This window comes from Chanodichthys erythropterus, chromosome 3, assembly GCF_024489055.1.
Source record: "Chanodichthys erythropterus isolate Z2021 chromosome 3, ASM2448905v1, whole genome shotgun sequence".
NCBI lineage: Eukaryota > Metazoa > Chordata > Actinopteri > Cypriniformes > Xenocyprididae > Chanodichthys > Chanodichthys erythropterus.
This window is the reverse complement of record NC_090223.1, coordinates 21,784,313-21,805,702: the sequence shown is the minus strand read 5'-3', so window position 1 is coordinate 21,805,702 and position 21,390 is coordinate 21,784,313. Positions and strand designations below refer to the sequence as shown.

The 21,390-nt window shown below is 36.1% G+C and overlaps 1 protein-coding gene across 1 annotated transcript; it reads right to left on the bottom strand.

Annotated features, from left to right (window-relative positions):
- Positions 1-39: 39 nt before the first annotated feature.
- LOC137004112 (Fc receptor-like protein 5) lies at positions 40-14,322 on the bottom strand. The gene is made up of 13 exons (XM_067364299.1): positions 14,262-14,322; positions 13,926-14,034; positions 7,026-7,061; positions 6,294-6,566; positions 5,531-5,803; positions 5,324-5,458; positions 4,885-5,055; positions 4,511-4,789; positions 4,011-4,253; positions 3,801-3,917; positions 2,015-2,107; positions 98-154; positions 40-53 (listed from the first exon to the last, which is right to left on the bottom strand). The coding sequence occupies exons 2-13, from the start codon at positions 13,954-13,956 to the stop codon at positions 40-42; spliced, it is 1,722 nt and encodes a 573-aa protein (XP_067220400.1). The 5' UTR covers positions 13,957-14,034; positions 14,262-14,322.
- Positions 14,323-21,390: the final 7,068 nt, after the last annotated feature.

The following is a 21,390-nucleotide window of genomic DNA, read 5'->3' as shown; positions in this document are numbered from 1 at the left end:
CAGTGATACAAAAAACAATGGATTTGATTTCCAGTTTCTTTAGAGAAGAACTACTGAACTCATGACATAAAATACTTTAAATGACATAATTCCTTACCTGTGCTTCTGTCTTTATTATTAGTTACATCAACTGTGTCATAAACATGTGCAGTTCCTGTAATAAATTAATACATGAATTAATTTCCAATAATATATACATTTTTCAAAGATTTTTTTCATGCATCTTATAAAATTCCACTGAAAAATATTGATGTCATGTTGACATAAACTTATAAAAAAAAATAAATAAATAAATAAAATAATGTGCTATTAATATTCTAAAGTAAATAAAATATATTTTGCTATGCAGTTTTTGCTAAAACCAAATAACAACAAGCTGAAATATACAGGTGCATCTCAATAAATTAGAATATCATGAAAACTTTTTTTTTTCTCTGTAAAAGTAAAACTTTTATATATATTCTAAATTTATTAGACATAAAATAAAATATTTCCAGACTTTGTTTTCATTTTGATGATTACAGCTTGCTGCTCCTCATAATAAATAAAAAAAATCAGTATCTCAAATGATTAAAATATTTAATTTCACGTTCTATTAAATTACCATTCTCAGGGTATAAATACTGGGTTTAGGTCAGTAATCCCAACAGCAGTCATGGAGAAGTCTGCTGACTTGACGGTTGTCCAGAAAACGATCATCAAGACCCTCTACAATGAGGGTAAGCCACACAGGGTCATTGCTGAAAGTGCTGCTGTTCAGAGTGCTGTCCCAAAGTATATTCATGGAAAGTTGACTGGAAGGAAAAAGTGTGGTAGGAAAAGGTGTACAATTGAAAGGAATGACTGCAGGCTTGAGAAGATTGTCAGGCGAAGCCAATTTAAGAACTTAGGAGAGCTTCAAAAGAAGTGCATCAAGAGTCACCGCACACAGTCGTCTTCAGGAAATGGACTACAACTGTCACATTCCACGTACCAAGCCACTTCTGAACCAAAGACAACGTCAGAAGCGTCTAACTTGGGCTAAAGAGAAAAAGAACTGGACTGTTGCTCAGTGGTGCAAAGTCCTCTGTTCAGATGAAAGTATATTTTGCATTTCATTTGGAAATCAAGGTCCCAGAGTGTGGAGGAAGAGTGGAGAGGCACAGAAACCATGTTTCTTGAGGTCAAGTGTGAAGTTTCCACAGTCAGTGATGGTTTGGGCTGCCATGTCTTCTGCTGGTGTTGGTCCACTGTGTTTTCTGAAGTCCACAGTCAACGCAGCCATCTACCAGGAAATTTTAGAGCACTTCATGCTTCCTTCTGCTGACAGGCTTTATGGAGATGCTGATTTCATTTTCCAGCAGGATTTGGCACCTGCCCACACTGCCAAAAGTACCTAAAGCTGGTTCAATGACCACGGTGTTACTGTGCTTGACTGGCTATCAAACTCACCTAGAGAACTAGAGAATCTGTGGGATATTGTCAAGAGGAAGATGAGAGACACCAGACCCAACAATGCAGATGAGCTGAAGGCGGCTATCAAAGCAACCTTGTCTTCATCACACCTGAGCAGAGTGCCACAGACTGATCAACTCCATGCCACGCCGCATTGATGCAGTAATTCATGCTTTTCAGAAGCCTGACATTTCTGTTTAAAATATTATTTTAATTGATCTTATGAAGTATTCTAATTGATTGAGATAGTGAATTAGTGGGTTTTTGTTAATGTGAGCCATAATCATCATATTAAAAGAACCAAAGTCTTAAAGTACTTCAGTCTGTGTGCATTTAATTTATTTAATATACGAGTTACACAATTTGAGTTGATTTACTGAAATGAATGAACTTTTCCACGACAATTTATTGAGATGCACCTGTAGTATGTCAATGACACAAACATCATGTTAAACTTTAGAGTGAAACATTATTTATTTGAGAGATCTGTCCTGTCAGTTAAAAGTTATTCCTAAGTGTCTTTTATCTCAGTTTGTAAAGATTCATGGGTTTTTATTAATGATAATGAATAAAGACTGACCAGACAGCAGTGTGTCTTCACTCTGGTTCTGCTCTGATGTCTGTCTGATGTTCTGCTGTTGACCGACAACAGAGGGAGACTCAGATCTGACACCTAGTCAAAATCAAAATGTTTATGTACAACGAAATGTTTTGAGGAAAATCTCTGTCATGTATCCACCTGTTTCCGCGGGGCGCTACTGTAAAAGAGAACGTGGGTACAACTTCCGGTGAGGCGGCGGAAGTAGCATAACAATGGTATTTTGTGTTCTAATTAGCGAAGAGGCTAAGTGTTTTTTGGATCATTGTTTACTTTGTAAAGTTGCAAATCTTTATGAGAGATGTCGTTACGGTGCTCAGGGACAACATCTCAGTTTACTACATTAATATCACAATACAATAAACAGTTTTCGTGCCCTTAATTGCTCTTACTGACATTCCACAAAAGTGCTGCTGCATGACTAGAGCATCCAGACCCTGCAATACATGAACAACCCGCTGTCTGTACTTCACCCGTCACTGATGCACCAAAGAGATGTGATATTTTACTCCTAATGTGTCGTGCGCGCCAGAGCCAGTCGCGTTTCCACTGTATGCGATGCTAAAGGCTACTTGTGTTAAACACTGCGAAAATACACTTATGGAAAATATCAGAGACTGCTTGAGGAATGAAGACAGTTCTTATGTGATTATAATCGTGTATTTATTTGGTTTAATGTTTTATCTGTCTCTTCCCTGGGCCTGTTGATTCCTGACAAATACATATTTCACAGATTCACACTCCGGTTAACTCGTATAACTCATAACTCTTGTTTTCTCATGAGCTCCCTCTGTTGCTCTGGCTGAAAGGATCAGGATAGATAGACGGAGAGATCGCGCAAACATCCTCGGATATCAATCATCGCATAATTTAGAGGAAAATCAATAGAAAGTCTCAGAAAAGTGACGTAAACATAGGGAATGTTATCAATATATTTCTAAATGTGTAAGCCTTTAAATTTAAAAGCCTTAATGGAATTGTTTTTTGCATTCTTGTGATCGCAAATAAATGGAAGCAGGCCTGAATAGGTCTGTGTTTTCTTTTTGTCAATATAAATATCAGTTAGATTTAGCATGATTGATGTGCACTCCTGACATAAATTAATACATTACTATTACTGTAAAAAAAAAAATTATTGTAAAACATTGTTCAAATATTGATGCCGGAATCTTAAATCTTTAAGTAAAAAACAAACGTTCGCAAGTTTGGATCGTTAAATCTTGAATCACTGTCAACTGTTGAATGAATGAGTGTCACGTCCAGCTTGTTTACTTCGAACCGGAAGACGCTCCCACGTTTGACGCAAGGCCTCATGGGGCGTAGGAAACTTGTGGATACATGTTTGAGAATGACAAAGTGTTTAGTGATGTTTTTTATTTATTCGTTTAGTTTCAAAACATTAATCTGCCTCACTGCCTGCTGTCTTCATAGACAGAAAAAGAAACTGATAAATGAATAATTTGGTGTGCTTTACATATGCAATAACTTTGTATATCAAACAACTACTAGACAAGATGGAGGACTCACTTCGATGAGTTTCAATGATTTCAATATAGATTACAAAGATTTTAATTAATACTTTTCAGAATTGAAATAAGAAGCCCAATTTAAGATGGTCTTCCACCCTGAAAGCTGAAAATTGCCCCAAAACCCTTTACAAGCAGCAAACATCAACTTTACCAGGTTGGGAGACCAGAAAACCAGCTTAGACTGATCACAAGGTTTAGAAAAAGAGCTAGTGTCTGAAAATGAATATCAGATGATGAACCTTTGTTGTTTTTGTAGCACCACAGCAGGACAAAGAAGACAATGATCAAAAATATAACAGTCAGTCCTGCAGTCACTCCAATTATCACAGCTTGTTTGAGACCATCAGATCTTGAGGCTGGGGATACAGAGATACATGTGTTTTTACATTATATTAGTGCTGTAAATTGTGCAGGAACATTTAAACTGTGTTTATAGTTCTTACTCTCACCTCTGACTGAGATCCAGCTCTTGAGAGACTCTCCTCTCTCTGGGTGTTTGCAGTAGTAGAAACCCTCATGTGACTTTGAGACAGTAGAGATGATCATCTCTGTAGTTTGACTCTGGATGAGTGATTCATCTTTATAGAAATCAGCTCTGAGGATTGATGTGTTTGTAAACTTATTTAAACAGCGTAGAGTCAGAGTATCTCCTTCAGTCACAGGATGAACAGGACTCTCCAGAATCACACCAACTACAGAAACACAGGAAACATGCAACATGAACAAAACAGTAACATAATAAAAACAAGACAAAATAAAAATAGATGTATATATTTTCCACTGCCCACTGGTTTCTGAGTGTTTTAGTGTATTTAGTCTATGATGGTCTGGCTGGTTTTTACTGGCCAAAGTCACGACTGTATCTAATGCTTCCTGCTCTTGTTAACTTTCTTCATGCATTGACTGTAAACTGTCAGTGAAATGAACAAATACAGAAACACAGACTCACAGTGTACAGTGATATTAACAGGATGAGATTTCTCTCCAGATTCAGACTGACACCAGTACACTCCAGTGTCCAATGTGCTGGTGGAGCTGATTTTACATGTAGATCCTGTTTGTGATCCCCATAATGATGAACAATCTTCCAGCCCCCAAAAGTCTGTGTATCTTCTGACTGTCCATCCATCAGAGTTACTCTGGTCCTCACAGCTCAGAGAGAGAGAGTCAGATGTGAAGTGTTGAGATCTGCTGGGACTGATGATCAGAGAGACTCGAGGAGAAACACCTGACAACACAATTACAGCTATAATTTATAAATATTACATATTTAACTTCCTTTATTAAAGACAAACCCATCGTTTAAGTTCTGCATGAACTCACCAGTGACCCACAGTGGTTGTTTGTTGCTGTACAATGTTTTATAGGCTGTTTTTTCTCTCTCTGCTTCACACACATAAACTCCAGTGTGATTTACAGTAGCAGAACTGACAGTGTATTTTCCTCCAGATCCTCTGCTGCTGTCTGAGAGCGGCTCATAACGATCACTGACGTCTGTAAAATAAGATAATGTGAAGTTAACACTTTAAGGAACAACTTCTATTGGATCTGGCCCTTATAAATTACATTTGTATCAAAACTTGAACCTGAATAAACTCTGTTACATTGGTGTAACTCAATATGTTTAGGTTGTTTTAATCAGGGTTTGATCAGTGACTCTTATGTTGTTACAGAGGAGTGACTGTAATGGAGGATTGGGTATTAAATTATATATTTCACTTCAATAAACCAGTTAATCCTGATGAAGCACATTATAACTGACCTGATGAGACTTTAGTTTGAGTGAACCAGCTGAATGTCCAGCCTGTAGAGGAGCCGTTAACCTCACAGATCAGAGTCACTGGATCTCCTTCAGTCAACCACTGCTGAGGAGAAACACTTAAAACTGCTCTGGGATCTGACATTGAGAAATCACTTATTAATAACATGATAAACTTGTGTGTGTTTATGAAGAGATGATCAAACTCACCTGATACTGTCAGTGTAACTTCATCACTGTAGTGTGATCTGCGTGATCCTCCTTTCTCTGATCCATAACAGGAGTATTTACCAGATTCAGACTCAGAAACAGACCTGAATGTGAGTTCCTGTAGTTCAGTGGTATCAATGAATGAACCTCCTTTATACCAGTTGTACCTCCAGCTAGTGACTCCTTCAGCATCAATGTCACATCTGAGAGTAACTGAGTCTCCTCTGAATACATGTTGATCAGTTTTAATGGACACTTTGGCTTTTGGTCTTTCTGTACAACAACAAACAATAAATATAATGTGATAAATAATATAATAAATACAAATAATAAAATGTGCTGTTTTTATTGAATGAACAGTTACTTATAAAACACTAAATGAAGATAAAGTGAAGTGTTGCTCTCTGTAGATGTTCATTCAGTGTCTATGATAGGATTTCATTGACAGGCGACACAATGATACGGTCCGTGTCCTGGTTAAAACTGCTCATTTGTCTGGATTCAAACATTGTTGGAAACATTTGGGATAATGTAAGTACACAAGTCAACAAAATATATAACACTGTTTTAGTGGTTTTAGGATATTTTAAATCTAAAAATGCTTCATATTGTGCCTTTAAAGTTAAAGTTCAAAGTTATAAGCAAATCTTCTGTCAAAATCAACCACTTCTGAGGAGAAACACTTAAAACTGCTCTGAAAAGAAACCACTCATTAATAACATGATAAACTTGTGTGTGTTTATGAAGAGATGATCAAACTCACCTGATACTGTCAGTGTAACTTCATCACTGTGGTGTGATCTGCGTGATCCTCCTTCCTCTGATCCATAACAGGAGTATTTACCAGATTCAGACTCAGAAACAGGCCTGAATGTGAGTTCCTGTAGTTCAGTGGAAACACTGGTTGAACCTTCTTTAAACCAGTTGTACCTCCAGCTAGTGACTCCTTCAGCATCAATGTCACATCTGAGAGTAACTGAGTCTCCAGTGAACACTGAACTCTGTGGCTCAACAGTCAGAGTTGGTTTAGGAGGATCTGTCAATATAAAGTCAGTGAAGCATGAGATGTGAAAGTTTTTCAGCAGATCTCATTCTCTCTCTGGTAAATTATTAGTGCACTTATATTTCACAGACAATGTAATAGAGCTGCTGGAAACAAGAAACAAACAAGGTGAACATTCAGTCAGCGCAATGCAAAGAGTTGAAGGACAACAACTGTTCAAAGATCAGCCTATGTGAGGTTCAGTCATGATCACCAGCTGGAGTGCCCTTGATAGCCACCAGAGGGCACTCCACCCCAGACCATTGCCCCTCTATCATGGACTACATTTCCCAAAACAGCCGTTGATTCAGCTGTGTCTCTTTAACTCTTGTTAACTCACCAGCAGTCAAAGAGACAAACAGTATCAGATAACAAAGTTTTTCATGAATCCGGCTCCTGGTTTGTAACAGAATCAGCCATTTGTGATGAAGTTTATGAATCAAATTCACTCACCTTCAGTGTGTCCAGAGTGGATGTTTGAAATCAGCACTGAAAACACAAAGTAAAAAACTCATGAAAGATTAAATGTCTCAAGGAAAGATCATCCATTGGTTATCCTGATTCTTTGTTTCTGTGGGATCTTATTTTCAAAGTTCTTCCCATGAGGGAGCCGGCTGAGATTCCCGGAAAGAGATTAAGCCTAGTCCAGGAATAAAATGGCCTTTTAAACCAGATTAACAGAAATCTGCTTTCTCTGTCATGGTTTAAAATAGTCCTACACTTAGTCTAGTCCAGAGTTTAATAAGCTGATTTCCTGGAGGAAGACTAGAGCTACTCCAGGACTAATTTATTTATTTATTTATTTTTGGTGCTGTTCACTTTATTTAAACAATTTATTTTGATTTAACACCATTATTTCTGGTTTAAATGTGATTGCTTCATGTTAAATTGACTTGAAATGGTTACTAGAACTCACTTGAAGTGTTCATTTTGAAATAACGTTTCAGTCAAGTAACCCAATTAAACAGGGAACTTAGTAGAAGTTGCCGCTAGCAATTTTGGGCCCTATGAAAGAATATGAGGTCGGGCTCCTACCGCACCCATTCCACACCAAACAAGTCAAGCTAGCTATCCAAATTCTTGGTCTGCAATTTAATAATAATGACCTATTACGTTTGCTATTGCTTTTGACCACTAGGTATCAGTATTTAGTCAGAGACCTCCCATGGCTGTAGCTAGCACTAGCAGATGATTATTATGCAAATGTAAATGTAATAGAAAAATAGGTAACACTTTAGATTACAGCCCGGAAAGTACTGCGTAATTACAACAAATTTACAGCGTAACTTTCAATAATTATAGTGTAACTATACAGTAAGTATGTGTAAGTATAGGGGAACAATATGTGAAGTATTGGGAATAAAGGGGTAGCCTAATAACAAATTATTCATACTTTTAATATTTTATAACTAAGGGGTACGTATGACATAACTAAGGGTAAATATGACATTACGGGCCGTAAATGAAAGTGGAGCTTGTTACCCTCTTATTTCATGTAGTTTCAGGGTAATTAATTAATTAATTAATTAATTAAATAAAAATGCAAACAGTCATATCACTTGGAAAACTTTATTTGAAAAACAACTTATTTCAAAACAGATTTAAAGTTAAAACACTTCTTATTTGTTTCTCTTGCTTGGCTTCCTCCTCCTCTTGTTCCTCTTCTTCTTTCTTTCCACTGATGAATCTTAAGAGGGAATCCCATTTGCTATTCTGTATTTAAAAAATACAGTAAACCCGGAAATGTACTCAACATTTACCCTCATGCCATCTGAGATGTATACGACTTTCCTTCTTAAGATGAACACAAAAAGGATTTTAGGAAAAAAATAAATCATCTGGGAACGCTTTATAATGCAAGCTCACGTGTTCCTAAAAGTCGAAGCATCAAACAGCACAAACAGCAATAACTACAGTAATCCATACGACCCTAATGGATGAATCGATGTCTTCTGAAGTGAAACGATACGTATTTGTAAGAAAAATACCAAATATTTGAATATTTTTAAAACTTTCGACCAACTGTCTCCTTGCGCGTCCATGCGAGGGTTGAGAGTTCATGCTTGACGTAACTTGAAGCGTGACGTAGGCGTGCCGAGAAACTCACGCAGATGTTGGATGCTGTCAGTTTTTTTTTTTATTTATTTATTTATTTTTTTTATTTGTAATGCTCACAACAAAATACACAGAATAACAGATAATGAGAATGAGAAACAATCAAGACAGAATAACAGAGACGGCAGTTCTCGCGCGAGTTTCACACAAATCTCCCGCGAGAACGTCATGAAAGCTTGACGTTGCTCATTTCAATGTGCTTCATCGAACGTGAAGTCGACTCTCATGCAGGCGCTGGTGACAGTTGGTCGGAAGCGAAAAGATGAATAGCCTAAACCTTGAGAAAATTTCGGGGTGTACTGTATTTTCTTAGAATACAGAATAGCAACGGGATTCCTTCTTAAGATTCATCAGTTGAGAAACAAGAGCAGTAGGAAGCTAAGCGAGAAACAACAACAACCAAAAAAACGGACAAAACTTGTTACTTTCTGTCAGGACTTGAAATGAAATGAAAAGTTGATTTAAAAAAATGAATAATAAGTGTTGTAGACCTATTTTTAATAAAGTTGTTTTTCAAATAAAGGTTTCGGAGTCAGTGATATCAGATTGTTTGCATTTTATTAATTACTTACCCTGAAACTACATGAAATAAGAGGGTAACAAGCACCACTTTAATTTACGGCCCGTAATGTCATACTTAACCCTTAGTTATATGTCATAAGTACCCCTTAGATATAAAATATTTACAGTATAAATAATTTGTTATTTTCCTGGTTACCCTTTATTCCCAATACTTTACATATTGTTCTCTTATACTTACACATACTTACTGTATAGTTACACTATAATTATTGAAAGTTATGCTGTAAATTTGTTGTAATTACGCAGTACTTTCCGGGCTGTAATCTAAAGCGTTACTGAAAAATACAGTAATCAAATGTTCATATTCATACATTCTTATACAAAGCCAATTGTTTAGTCAAAAATTCAAGAAGGTTCATATTTTAAAGCTCTTTCTAACTTGTACTCTGCCTTAAAATAACAGTTCTTGTAATTGTTAACTATAGCATTTGTTACGATAAGGATATAATTACAGGTAAGAGCATTTTTTCTTTCTTTTTATAGCATTTGTTATGAAAATAGCAACACAGTTTAGAAACTATAGCTACAACATGCCACAGCTGTAATATAAATATATTCCCTTAACTGATTATCTATTACAAATTCTACAGCTAGTCAAAATTTGCCACAATAATAACAACAGAACGTGATAAATTCCAGTAAATGTGGTCATCATGAGTTTAAAAAGCTTGCAGGATGATATTTTCATCTGTCATCTTAGTGTCTGTTTTAGATCATGTTCGACTTTCTCCGTATCATTTTACTATCCTCAATAGAATCCAAATGAGTTGCACATTTTATCAGCAGCGTCGAACAGGAACGGCTCGTGCAAATCTTAACACTTTTTGTGTGCGACGGTGAACGCGCTTACGCTGATTCGCGCGCCACTCATGCAAAATTAAACAATTGGGCTTCAGTCACAGTCATATTGCGCAGACAACTGATTCGTCCAGTTCGTACAGCTTATAAAAGCTCAGAACGCGAGATGATTCTGTTCAGCGTTCAGAGAACCGGCAACATGTGAGAAGTGCCGGTGCAAGAGAAGTGCAAACTAGCCCACTTCGAGCACTGACTGTTACTACTAATAAAACCGATCTCTGGGGGACCCAAAAGTGCATGGGCCCCAGTGTTGGGGAGTAACTACATGTAGCGGCGCTACTAGTTTAACTACATTTTTCAGTAGCTTGTATGTAGTTCAGCTACTTTTAAAACAGTGTAGCTTTTCCAGTAGTTAACTACAGTTTCCAGCAAGTATCGGTGTAGCGCGACCAAAAGCTACAAGCTATTCCGTTTTGCGTTCTGACGAGCTCGTCTTCAGCGTCTTCAGATCACGAACTAAAAATCATGCATTACCGCCATCTATTGTTATAGCACACATGCGGCTTTACTGTTCACCAGCAGAAGAGATCGTCTGGTGATTAAAGGACAGGAGTGAGTTTCACACTGCACGAATCGATTACTAAAGGTAACGCTTAATTTATAAACAAATGATTTAAACACTGTCTGTGTCTAAGACTTCAAGCACATACAGGTGAATAATAGCCTTTTAAATTGATTGTCCTGCTTTATTGCAGTCTAATCTGTCCCGTTATAATTTTATAATGAACCTAAGATCACACTGTGTTTTGATTCATTGCATTGGCAAAGCATTTGTCAATTGAACAGAAAACAAAATCGCGATGTAGCTTAGAACGCTTATCACACGGCAAAGGCTGATCTAATAAAATCGGTTGCTCGCATATAAGAATATTTACACGAAAAGCGCATGATTCGCGTCTCAAAGCTTTATCACTGCATGTGCTGTGAGTTTAACATGCATTTATGTGTATCCAATTTAAGTTCCGGTTCGGTTTAAGTGCAGGTCCGGTTCCAGAATCAAATCATTGAGGGTGCTTCTGAAATAAGTAAAGTGCAGATGTAATGTGTAAACAACGGCTCCACCATAATAAGAATAGCAATGCATAGTGAGACATTCAAGATTTTAAGTCATTTTACAAATAATTGGAATAGAATTTCAAAAATATTGATACAAAAATTCTAATATTTTTCTAGTCTGCATTTACATTGCTTATTATTATTCTTATTGCATATTTTTGTCCCGTGTTATGGTTATGGTAACAATTTTCAGCATGAATCCTGCATTTATATCTAGAAATCACTTCTGAAACGGCAGAGTGCAATTGGTGGTCGGTCCTCTCGTAGCATGAAAAACAAAACTTATATTAAAATTCTGAATGTATTATATATAAAGCGTGCAAAGAGAATCAGGTGTGAGATATAGGCTACATTTAAGTATTGCATCTTTTGATATAATTTTCTAAATAAAACAGTACGCTTTGAAATCATAATTGCAGTGCATTGCTTTGTTTTAAACCCCAAACATCTTGCTTAAATGTTCTTCATTAACAGTTATCCAGTTATTTGTAATAATTTATGTCATTTAAAAATAAATAAATAAATTAATTAATTAAAAGTAGTTTCAATGTAGCTAGCTACTTTTTGATAGTAACTTTTAGTGTAGCTAACTACTTTTCCAAAAGGGTAGCTTGCCTGTAGTTTAACTACTTTAATTTATGAGTAGCGTGTAGCTTGTCAAACTACAGTTTCAGAGTAGCTTTCCCAACACTGGTGGGCCCTTAGAATTGTCCTAATTTTCCCACCCTTAGTGGTGCCCCTGCCAATTAAACAGGACTTTCACTTCCCATCATGCTTTGCACTGGGCTGAAGTGGGAGAGTAAATGTTGAAAAAGTGTAATTTTAAGCATTTTTTTTTTTTAGAAAGATGAGAATATGGAGAGACTTCTTGCTGTTTAATGTTATATTATGTAAAAGTTTTTGTTTGTGTTTTTTGGAGATACCATTGTGGTGACGTGTAGCTTTTGCTTGGGTTGAGGACCTGATAACAAGAATTGTCTATTTTATGTAGTGAAACAACCACTTTAGTAGTGCTTTGGATCAAACTAGCCCATTTCTACCAAATCAATTTCTATCAAACCAAACGGTTTAGACTGCGGTTTACATTGCTTATTATTATTCTTATTGCATATTTTTGTCCCGTGTTATGGTTATGGTAACAATTTTCAGCATGAATCCTGCATTTATATCTAGAAATCACTTCTGAAACGGCAGAGTGCAATTGGTGGTCGGTCCTCTCGTAGCATGAAAAACAAAACTTATATTAAAATTCTGAATGTATTATATATAAAGCGTGCAAAGAGAATCAGGTGTGAGATATAGGCTACATTTAAGTATTGCATCTTTTGATATAATTTTCTAAATAAAACAGTACGCTTTGAAATCATAATTGCAGTGCATTGCTTTGTTTTAAACCCCAAACATCTTGCTTAAATGTTCTTCATTAACAGTTATCCAGTTATTTGTAATAATTTATGTCATTTAAAAATAAATAAATAAATTAATTAATTAAAAGTAGTTTCAATGTAGCTAGCTACTTTTTGATAGTAACTTTTAGTGTAGCTAACTACTTTTCCAAAAGGGTAGCTTGCCTGTAGTTTAACTACTTTAATTTATGAGTAGCGTGTAGCTTGTCAAACTACAGTTTCAGAGTAGCTTTCCCAACACTGGTGGGCCCTTAGAATTGTCCTAATTTTCCCACCCTTAGTGGTGCCCCTGCCAATTAAACAGGACTTTCACTTCCCATCATGCTTTGCACTGGGCTGAAGTGGGAGAGTAAATGTTGAAAAAGTGTAATTTTAAGCATTTTTTTTTTTTAGAAAGATGAGAATATGGAGAGACTTCTTGCTGTTTAATGTTATATTATGTAAAAGTTTTTGTTTGTGTTTTTTGGAGATACCATTGTGGTGACGTGTAGCTTTTGCTTGGGTTGAGGACCTGATAACAAGAATTGTCTATTTTATGTAGTGAAACAACCACTTTAGTAGTGCTTTGGATCAAACTAGCCCATTTCTACCAAATCAATTTCTATCAAACCAAACGGTTTAGACTGCAGACACCGATTATCACATGTAGTTATGTTTAGTTTGTTGTTATGTAAAGGACAAAACAAAAGCAATAATCATAGAATTTAGATACATATAATTCATCTATTTAAATAGGATTCATTACAAACAGATTTCCAGGCATTTCACTTTTTCCCCTACATTTGTTGTATTTTTCTTGCTTTAAAAGAACTGTCTCTTGTTTAGTAGAGTTTTGTTATATTATTATTATTGCAGTCTTCTTCTGCTGCCATTATTTTCCTTGGATTTGCTTCTCAGTTCCATGCAATTTTAAGCTTTTCTTGGTTCATTCCATGTTTTCTGCAACCTCTCTCATGCTAATTCAGATTAGCACAGCTGGTTTTAAATTAATCTGGTTTATTTTAATTCAGGACTCCATAGTCCAGGTTTTAGTAATCTGTAATTAATCTGTGTTTCAGAAAGACAGTTTTTAAGACACGATTAACTATTCTAGATTAAGGCCTATCCTGTCTTAAATTAAACCCTGTCTGGGAAACCACCCCAAAGAGTTAATTTCTCTTTCACAAACAGCTCTAACTGCACACTTAAACTCTCAAGATCGTCTTTCACAACTAGAGCTGGATCTGAAACACTGAGAGCAGCATGAAAATAAATTCCCAAAACACGAAATCACTCGATCCTATTCATAATATAAGAGCAATGGACATGAAACACATGCGGAGGAAATAATACTCACAGAGCACAAGAGGAAGTTGACTGAGCTCCATACTGACTGAATAATGACAGACGGTTAAAGACACAGACTGAGTTAAAGCCTCTAGACTTCCTGATACCTACAGTCAGATCTTTAGGAACATAATGACAGATTAAAGACATACAAATGAACCTCATGTGTTACAGAAAACCTTCTGATAATGTTGATAATCTTGTAACATGTTTTCAGAAAATGTCACACATGTTTATGCTGAAATGTTGTCAGGACTCATTCAATATCAAACTGAAGAGCATCAGTTTGCCATTATGAGAAGGAATAAGTTTGTGCGTTTAATAAACAAGGAAAAGGAAACAATACCTTGATGGATATTTATTGTAATGATGGTATTAGCTGTATTTATAAGTGAAGAAGCAGAAACTGCTGTTCCTCCACACTGGTTAAAAAGCTGAAAGAGAACAAACCAAACCACAACTATGAGCTCAACTCTATTTATATGATCAGGCCTCTGACAATAACAGTGTGAAGATTGTACTTGTGAACAGTTTAATATTCATAATGTTATGATTTCCTGATTGGTCTAGAGCAGGGATGGGCAACTTCGATTGTGACGAAGGCCAACATTTTTTCTCCCACTTTTTCTTCTTTTTCTCTGTACAGTTTTCTATTGACTTAAAGTGGGACTCATTTTCAGTCCTGGAGTTTCATGCCTTAGACTGGCCCACTTTAATTCATGAAAATAATGTAATTAAAACCTCAGTTTATAAGTCTGCAATAGTGCACTGTACCTTGTAATTAATTGTGTTTTTCAAAAATATTTTCAATTTTGAGAACACCGGGAATTCGCCAATCCGGGCCTGCTGTCGTCAACAACAACAACAAAGCTGTAAACAAACCGTAGCTGTGTCTCATTTAGTTTAATTCCAAAGGCTGATGCTCCAGAGGATGCATCCTGTGAAGGATGTGGACGGTATACGAAGTGTCCTTAACCAGAATTAAACGAGACGTCCTTCGTGGGACACACGGGCAGGAAAGGAAACAGGAAATATCACGTTACTATGCCAACACATTCGCGGCAGCGTCGTTGCGCTCTCACAACAGTTACATGAAGGAAAATGAATTATAAATTTGAAAAGAAAATGTATTCACTTGTTTTATTTTGGTTAATGCTTGAGGAGCTGTGGTGTATGTTGATATCTGTTGCAGAGACAAAGGAGGAGCTAGGATATTAAGAACAAAGTTTAAAACAAAAACAAGCTTGAAACTACTTAAACATCACATTTCAAATAAATGATGGTTGTTAACAGTGACGCAAAGAGTTGTGGGCTATCTGCAGCAGTGAAGGATACACCTCATGCATCCTCCGAATTCCTGGGAAAGGAGGACACATTCAAAGGTCGTATTCGGAGTGTCCCACATAAGGCTGGAATACACTACATGACTTTTAAAATCTGAACGGATTTTTAAACAAAAGGCATTACACTTGCAGACTTTGTAAATATTTACAGAGAAAAGCTGGGCATCACTACATGACTGAAGATACATGACTGGATACATCCTACATGACTGAGGATCACACACTACCAGACTTTAAAATCTTTCCGAACACAAACAGAAACATGCGCCTCATTGCCAGGAGACGCATGACAGACAGACAAAACAAATGCTGGAGATGAGATGACCTGGCGGAAGAAACGAGGCAAGTGCGTTTGGAGATGGACAGGGGTGGGTAGACACAGTCAGTATAGACAGATTACAACAGGAGTTAGAGGTAAAAGATGTAGTTTTATCTCAAGTCAAAGTTTATTTATAAAGCACTTTTTTAAAACAACAAGTGTTAATCAAAGTGCTGCAGATACAAAAAAAGAAAACATATTCAATAATACAAACAGCACAATAAAAGAAAAACACTTAAGACACAATAAAACAGTAAAAGAAAGCAGCTCTCACATGGCATCGAACGCCTGACTATAAAAATGAGTTTTTAGGCCAGATTTAAAGACTTCTAGTGTTTGAGCCTGTCTGATGTCGAGAGGAAAACTGTTCCAGAGCTTCCGGAGCAAAGGCTCGTTCCTGCTCTTCATTTTTACCCGTGGAAGAGCTAAAAGCAAATGGTCTTAATGCTCTTGACGGAGGATACAGATTAATCAAATCCGATAGATAACTTGTGCTGGACCATTTAGAGATTTAAAAACAAGCACCGAAATTTTAAAATGAATCCTATAATGAACAGAACAGGTAGCCGTGAAGAGATGTGAGAATGGGAGTGGTATATTCCCACATCCGTGTACCCGTCAATAGGCGAGCTGCCGCATTCTGGACCATTTGCAGTCTGGAGAGAGAGGCCTGACTAATGCCGAAATAAAGGCTGTTACAATAATCCAGGCGACTTGAAATGAATATATGCACAACTCTTTGAAAATCTTTAGAGGACAAGAAAGGTTTCACCTTGGTGAGTTGTCTCAATTGGAAGAAACAAAATTTAACTATTAAATTAATCTGTTCATCCAATTTAAAATCACAATCCATAACACCCAATTTTTTTTACATAGGGCTTCACATATGGATTCAGCTCACCAAGGTTTATGTCTACTAAATCACAGGTTCCTCCTGGCGTAAAAAACAGCACTTCTGTTTTCTTTTCATTAAAATTAAGGAAATTTAGTGCCATCCAGGACTTATTTTCTTCAAAACACTGAAATAGAGGCGCTAAAGAGCAGGTATCTTTACGTTTCAAGGGCAGATCAATTTGCAGGTCATCTGCATAACAATGAAAAGAAATACCAAATTTCCTAAAAATATGTCCCAAAGGGAGCATATACAGGGAGAACAGAATAGGCCCCAAAATGGAGCCCTGGGGGACCCCACATGTGAAAGGAGCAGTTGAGGAGACATAGTCTCCAAGATGAACTGAAAAAAAATCAACCAATCCAATGCAGTACCCTTAATACCAACACATTGCTCTAGCAGTGAAATCAAGATATTATGGTCTACTGTATCAAATGCAGCCGAAAGGTCTAGTAAAATTAAGACCGCACAATCACCAGGGTCAGAAGTAGTAAGTCATTAAAAACCGTCAACAGTGCAGTTTCTGTACTGTGTAGTGCTTTAAAACCAGACTGAAACACTTGATGAATACCATGTAAATCTAAAAATAAATTCAATTGTCCAAATACAACCTTTTCCAATAGTTTGGATAGAAATTGAAGTTTCGAGATAGGTCTATAATGAGCAAAAACTGATGGATCCAAATTAGATTTCTTGATTACTGGTTCCACAGCTGCGTGTTTAAAAGACTTAGGTATGACTCCCAAATCCAGGCTGTTATTGATAATTGTGAGAATTTTAGGACCAATGGTTTCAAATGAATCTTTAAGAAGACGGAGAGGAACAACATCCATACCACATGAGGATGAGTTCATTTTGACAAAGGTCTCTTTCAGTGAGTCAAGAGACACCAACTCAAACTGATCAAAAACAGCAGAGCACTCAGTGGAAATGGATGAAGAAGTCGAAGGGAGCAAAATATTAGCTCTGACAGCCTCAATCTTGTCAATGAAAAAGTCTAAAAGTTTCACACACATCTCGACTGAAGGCTCTAAAAAGGTTGCTTGGGGAGTGTTTAAAACCGCGTTAATAGTACTAAATAGCACAGCTGGCTTGTGGGAGTTATTAAAGATGACGCTAGAAAGATTCTTTGATTTCTCAGATCTAACAGTTTTTTTTTATATTTAAGCAAATTCTCCTTCAAAATATCAAAGGAAATCTGCAATTTATCCTTCTTCCAGTGGCGTGCCGCACTTCTACACTCGAGCCACAGTATCCAAGATATTAAGACAAGTTGAAGAGAACAATGAAGTCAGATCATCAGTGTTAAGACAATGAATAGTCATCATCAATAGCATTAAAATCCTCTGAAAATGATTGAATGGTTGAAGAATTGATAATTCGACGGCGACGGGTTGGAGCAGTCACTTTGGGATCACAGGTAATACATATCTCAAATAAAACAGGTAAATGATCAGAGAAAACAGCATCACAGACTTATGATAAAGCCATATGATAAAACCAAGTCTAAAATATGACCACAAACATGTGTGGGACTATCCACAAGTTGAGTTAAATTAAAAGACTATAATAAGAATATAATTTGTTTAGAAAGTTTGTATTTTGTTTCCCTTCAGAAGGTAATCAAATCACAAGCTTCTGAATCAAAATTGAATCCAATTGTGAAATGAATGAATGTTTTTTGTTTGTTTGTTTGTTTTTTTAATTTGAAGCACATTTCGTTTTTTTTCCCTTTTTCTTGTCAGACTACACCAGAATGCGTCGTCCCCAGACCATCCTACTACAATTTAGTTCGTACACATCACCTCTTTCACCTATGTTAGGTTTACAGGTGTTTGTAACTTGAAAATACACACATGCACGTTCATTGCAGAATGTGATTTATCATTCACCATCTCTCATCCGCTTGTAAATATGTCTAAACTAGCTAGTATTTAAAATGTCCTAGTATTTAATTTACCATTATTTCTTTTGAACAAAACAATTTCAGTTAGAAATTGTAGGAGATTGTAGGAGAGAATTTTACAAAGTAGAATGAAATATGCTTTCAAAGCTGCGAAAAAAAAAAAAGATTCTGGCTTCCTTCTGCAAACTGCATGGTGAGAAAGTTTCTCTCCAGACGAGTGATGTAGAAAAAGCAGAGCAAAGGCAGTAGAGCAGAAGATGCCACATGACAGAATAATACCAGATCAACCGCCCTTTACTGTTTTAGACTGAAGTCAGACAATGTAGAAGTAATGTTAAAAGATATGGTGTATTTACCTGCCTGACAACAAGAGCTGTGCATATTGAAGTTGCACATACACTGGACACAGACTCATGTTTAAATGCCATCTGAAGATTTGTGTGCAGGAGAAGTCAGGTGTCAGTCATAAGAAGTGACAACATACTAATTTCACAGGTGCTGAGATTGAACTGCCTTCATCTGCAGAATCAATCAAATATTGAAAAAAAGAAAAAAAGAAGCAAAAACAATGCAATATGATTCAAAAACAGGTTTAATTAAACAATCTCTCTTTCTCTGTGACTGACCATAACACAAATCCACTTTCTGTTTGATCAGGATGTGCATGTGAGTAAATTATTCTACTAGGAAAAACTTATACCTTAACGGTATTTATAAAAAATAAAATTTAAATCACTCAAGGTCATCATACATCAAGAATAAATAGTAACAAGAACAATATTAAAATAATAACAGTAAATAACAATGCCAATAAACCATGAATAAGAAGAAAGCAACAATTAGAAACATGACAGCTATAAGAATAACAAAAAACAAAAGTGCTAGACTTGAGTGCACACAGTAATCATGAAGGATAAGCTATTTAAGTTTAACTTTAAATTGAGATAAGTCTGAATCACGGATGTTGACTGGGAGAGAATTCCAAAGGTGAGGAGAAGCACGACTAAAGGACCTGCGGCTCATGGTGGTTAGACGAGGTCTACAGGTTTGCAATGACATGAGGGTGAGTAATTAATGAATAATAACTAATCTTTAATGGTTGTCTCTTAATGTGTTTATACTGTCCTTGTAATTTATTGCTTTCAAACTCTTTTAGAAATAAATTTAACAAATAATGTTGACTGGAACATGTTTTTTATTCATTATTTTGAACTCGAGACCCTCTCACTTCAAAAACTGACACTATAAAAACTGAAGAGACATCAAGGCAAACAAACTGAAACATGATGCAGAAAATATCTGTGTGAGATTATAATCTGCTTTCTTTAATGTATAAAATATACTTTTTGTGAAGCAAGTGATTATCATCGATGGACAAGAAGTATTGTAGAGACTCTTTTAACTGAGAGACTGAAAGTGAAAGAGGAAGTGCTATAGAAAGATAAACTGGTGTGAAGAGAAACTTACTTCAGAAGTTTTCAGATCTTGTTTTATTTGCTTCATGCAGAATGACACTTCGGGCTTAAGGAATGTCCAAACTTTTTTAAAAGGGGGCCAGATTATATATATATATATATATATATATATATATATATATATATATATATATATATATATATATATATATATATGTGTGTGTGTGTGTGTGTGTGTGTGTGTGTGTGTGTGTGTGTGTATGTAACCCCTCACCCAGGTCCTTCTACTCTTACAAGGAGGCTAAAGGTTGCATCAGTAGCTAGAGCATCTCTTGAGATCAGAGGAGTGAGGTTTACTCACACAGCAACTACTAGCTGGTCTCCGTTATATATAAAATCTAACTTATGCTACAAATTCAATTAATGTATCTGTGTGATGGGTGCGTAGCCCACCTCACATGTTTAGCCTTACCATTGTGCTTGATTTAATGTTTAATTTAGTTTCATTTAATATGGTTTGCTACTTTTAGTTGAATCCCCTTTTTACAAGAAAAACACAAGACAAGTTTAACAGGTTAACAGATTGTTAAAATCTTGAATGTACAGAAGGGTGCACACTTCTTATATTCTTTGCTGATTAACTTTACCGGAGTCCTAGATTGCTGGAGTCCATGGAGTGACGGCCGTTTTCCATGTGGAAGCAGACAAAGGGAGAGGCGGTGCTTCAATCTCCTAAACTGTGTTGTGCCAGAGGAAGTTGGACTGTACCATCATGTTTTGAGTTAGAGGGGATATTTGGTGTTTTGTTATTTTGTTATGTCATTCAATCTTTTTGTTGGGTTGAGTATTTTCTTTTCGAGTTTAGGTAAATGATTGTATTATGTTAGGTATTTTTGTTATTTTGTTTTAGTTATTATTTGATATTTACCTTTACTTTGGTTGGTATGTGCTAAAGGGGTATTTATAGCAATGATGAGATGAGCAGAAGTTAGTTAGGGTTGTCTAGCCACAGCAACATCATGGCCAGTTGATCTCAGTAGTTTTCGTTATTTTGTTAACAGGGGAGAGTTACTTTACTTGTTTATTTTATTTTATTATTGGAAATGATTTTCAACTTCTCTGTTAAGTTTATTAGTTTTGTTGGAAGAAATAAACTCTGCTCGTTTTGCCTACTTCCTGTCCTGCTTGTTCTTGGCCACACCAGCACAATCTGTATAGCACTTTTCACAATGCATATTGTTTCAAGGCAGCTTTATGGAGAATGCATGTTTCTACATTACAATAAGAGAAATTTGTCATTAGAGGTGACTGAGTCTAATCTCCATATGTCAAAAATGTACAGATAATACAAACCATGCAGTTAGCTAACATCGTATTCATTTATGCAGAAACAATCATCTTATTAAAGCAGTTATTACAAGTTGTGATCGGCAGTTGTGTATGTCAGTGTTTCTCAACTGGTGGGTCGCATCGTGAAAAGAAGGATACGGATGATTCCTAATTCATTGTGAGTCGACAGGAATTCTTTCAAAGGCATGGGAAACAGTAAAAAAAATAATTTATATATATATATATATATATATATATATATATATATATA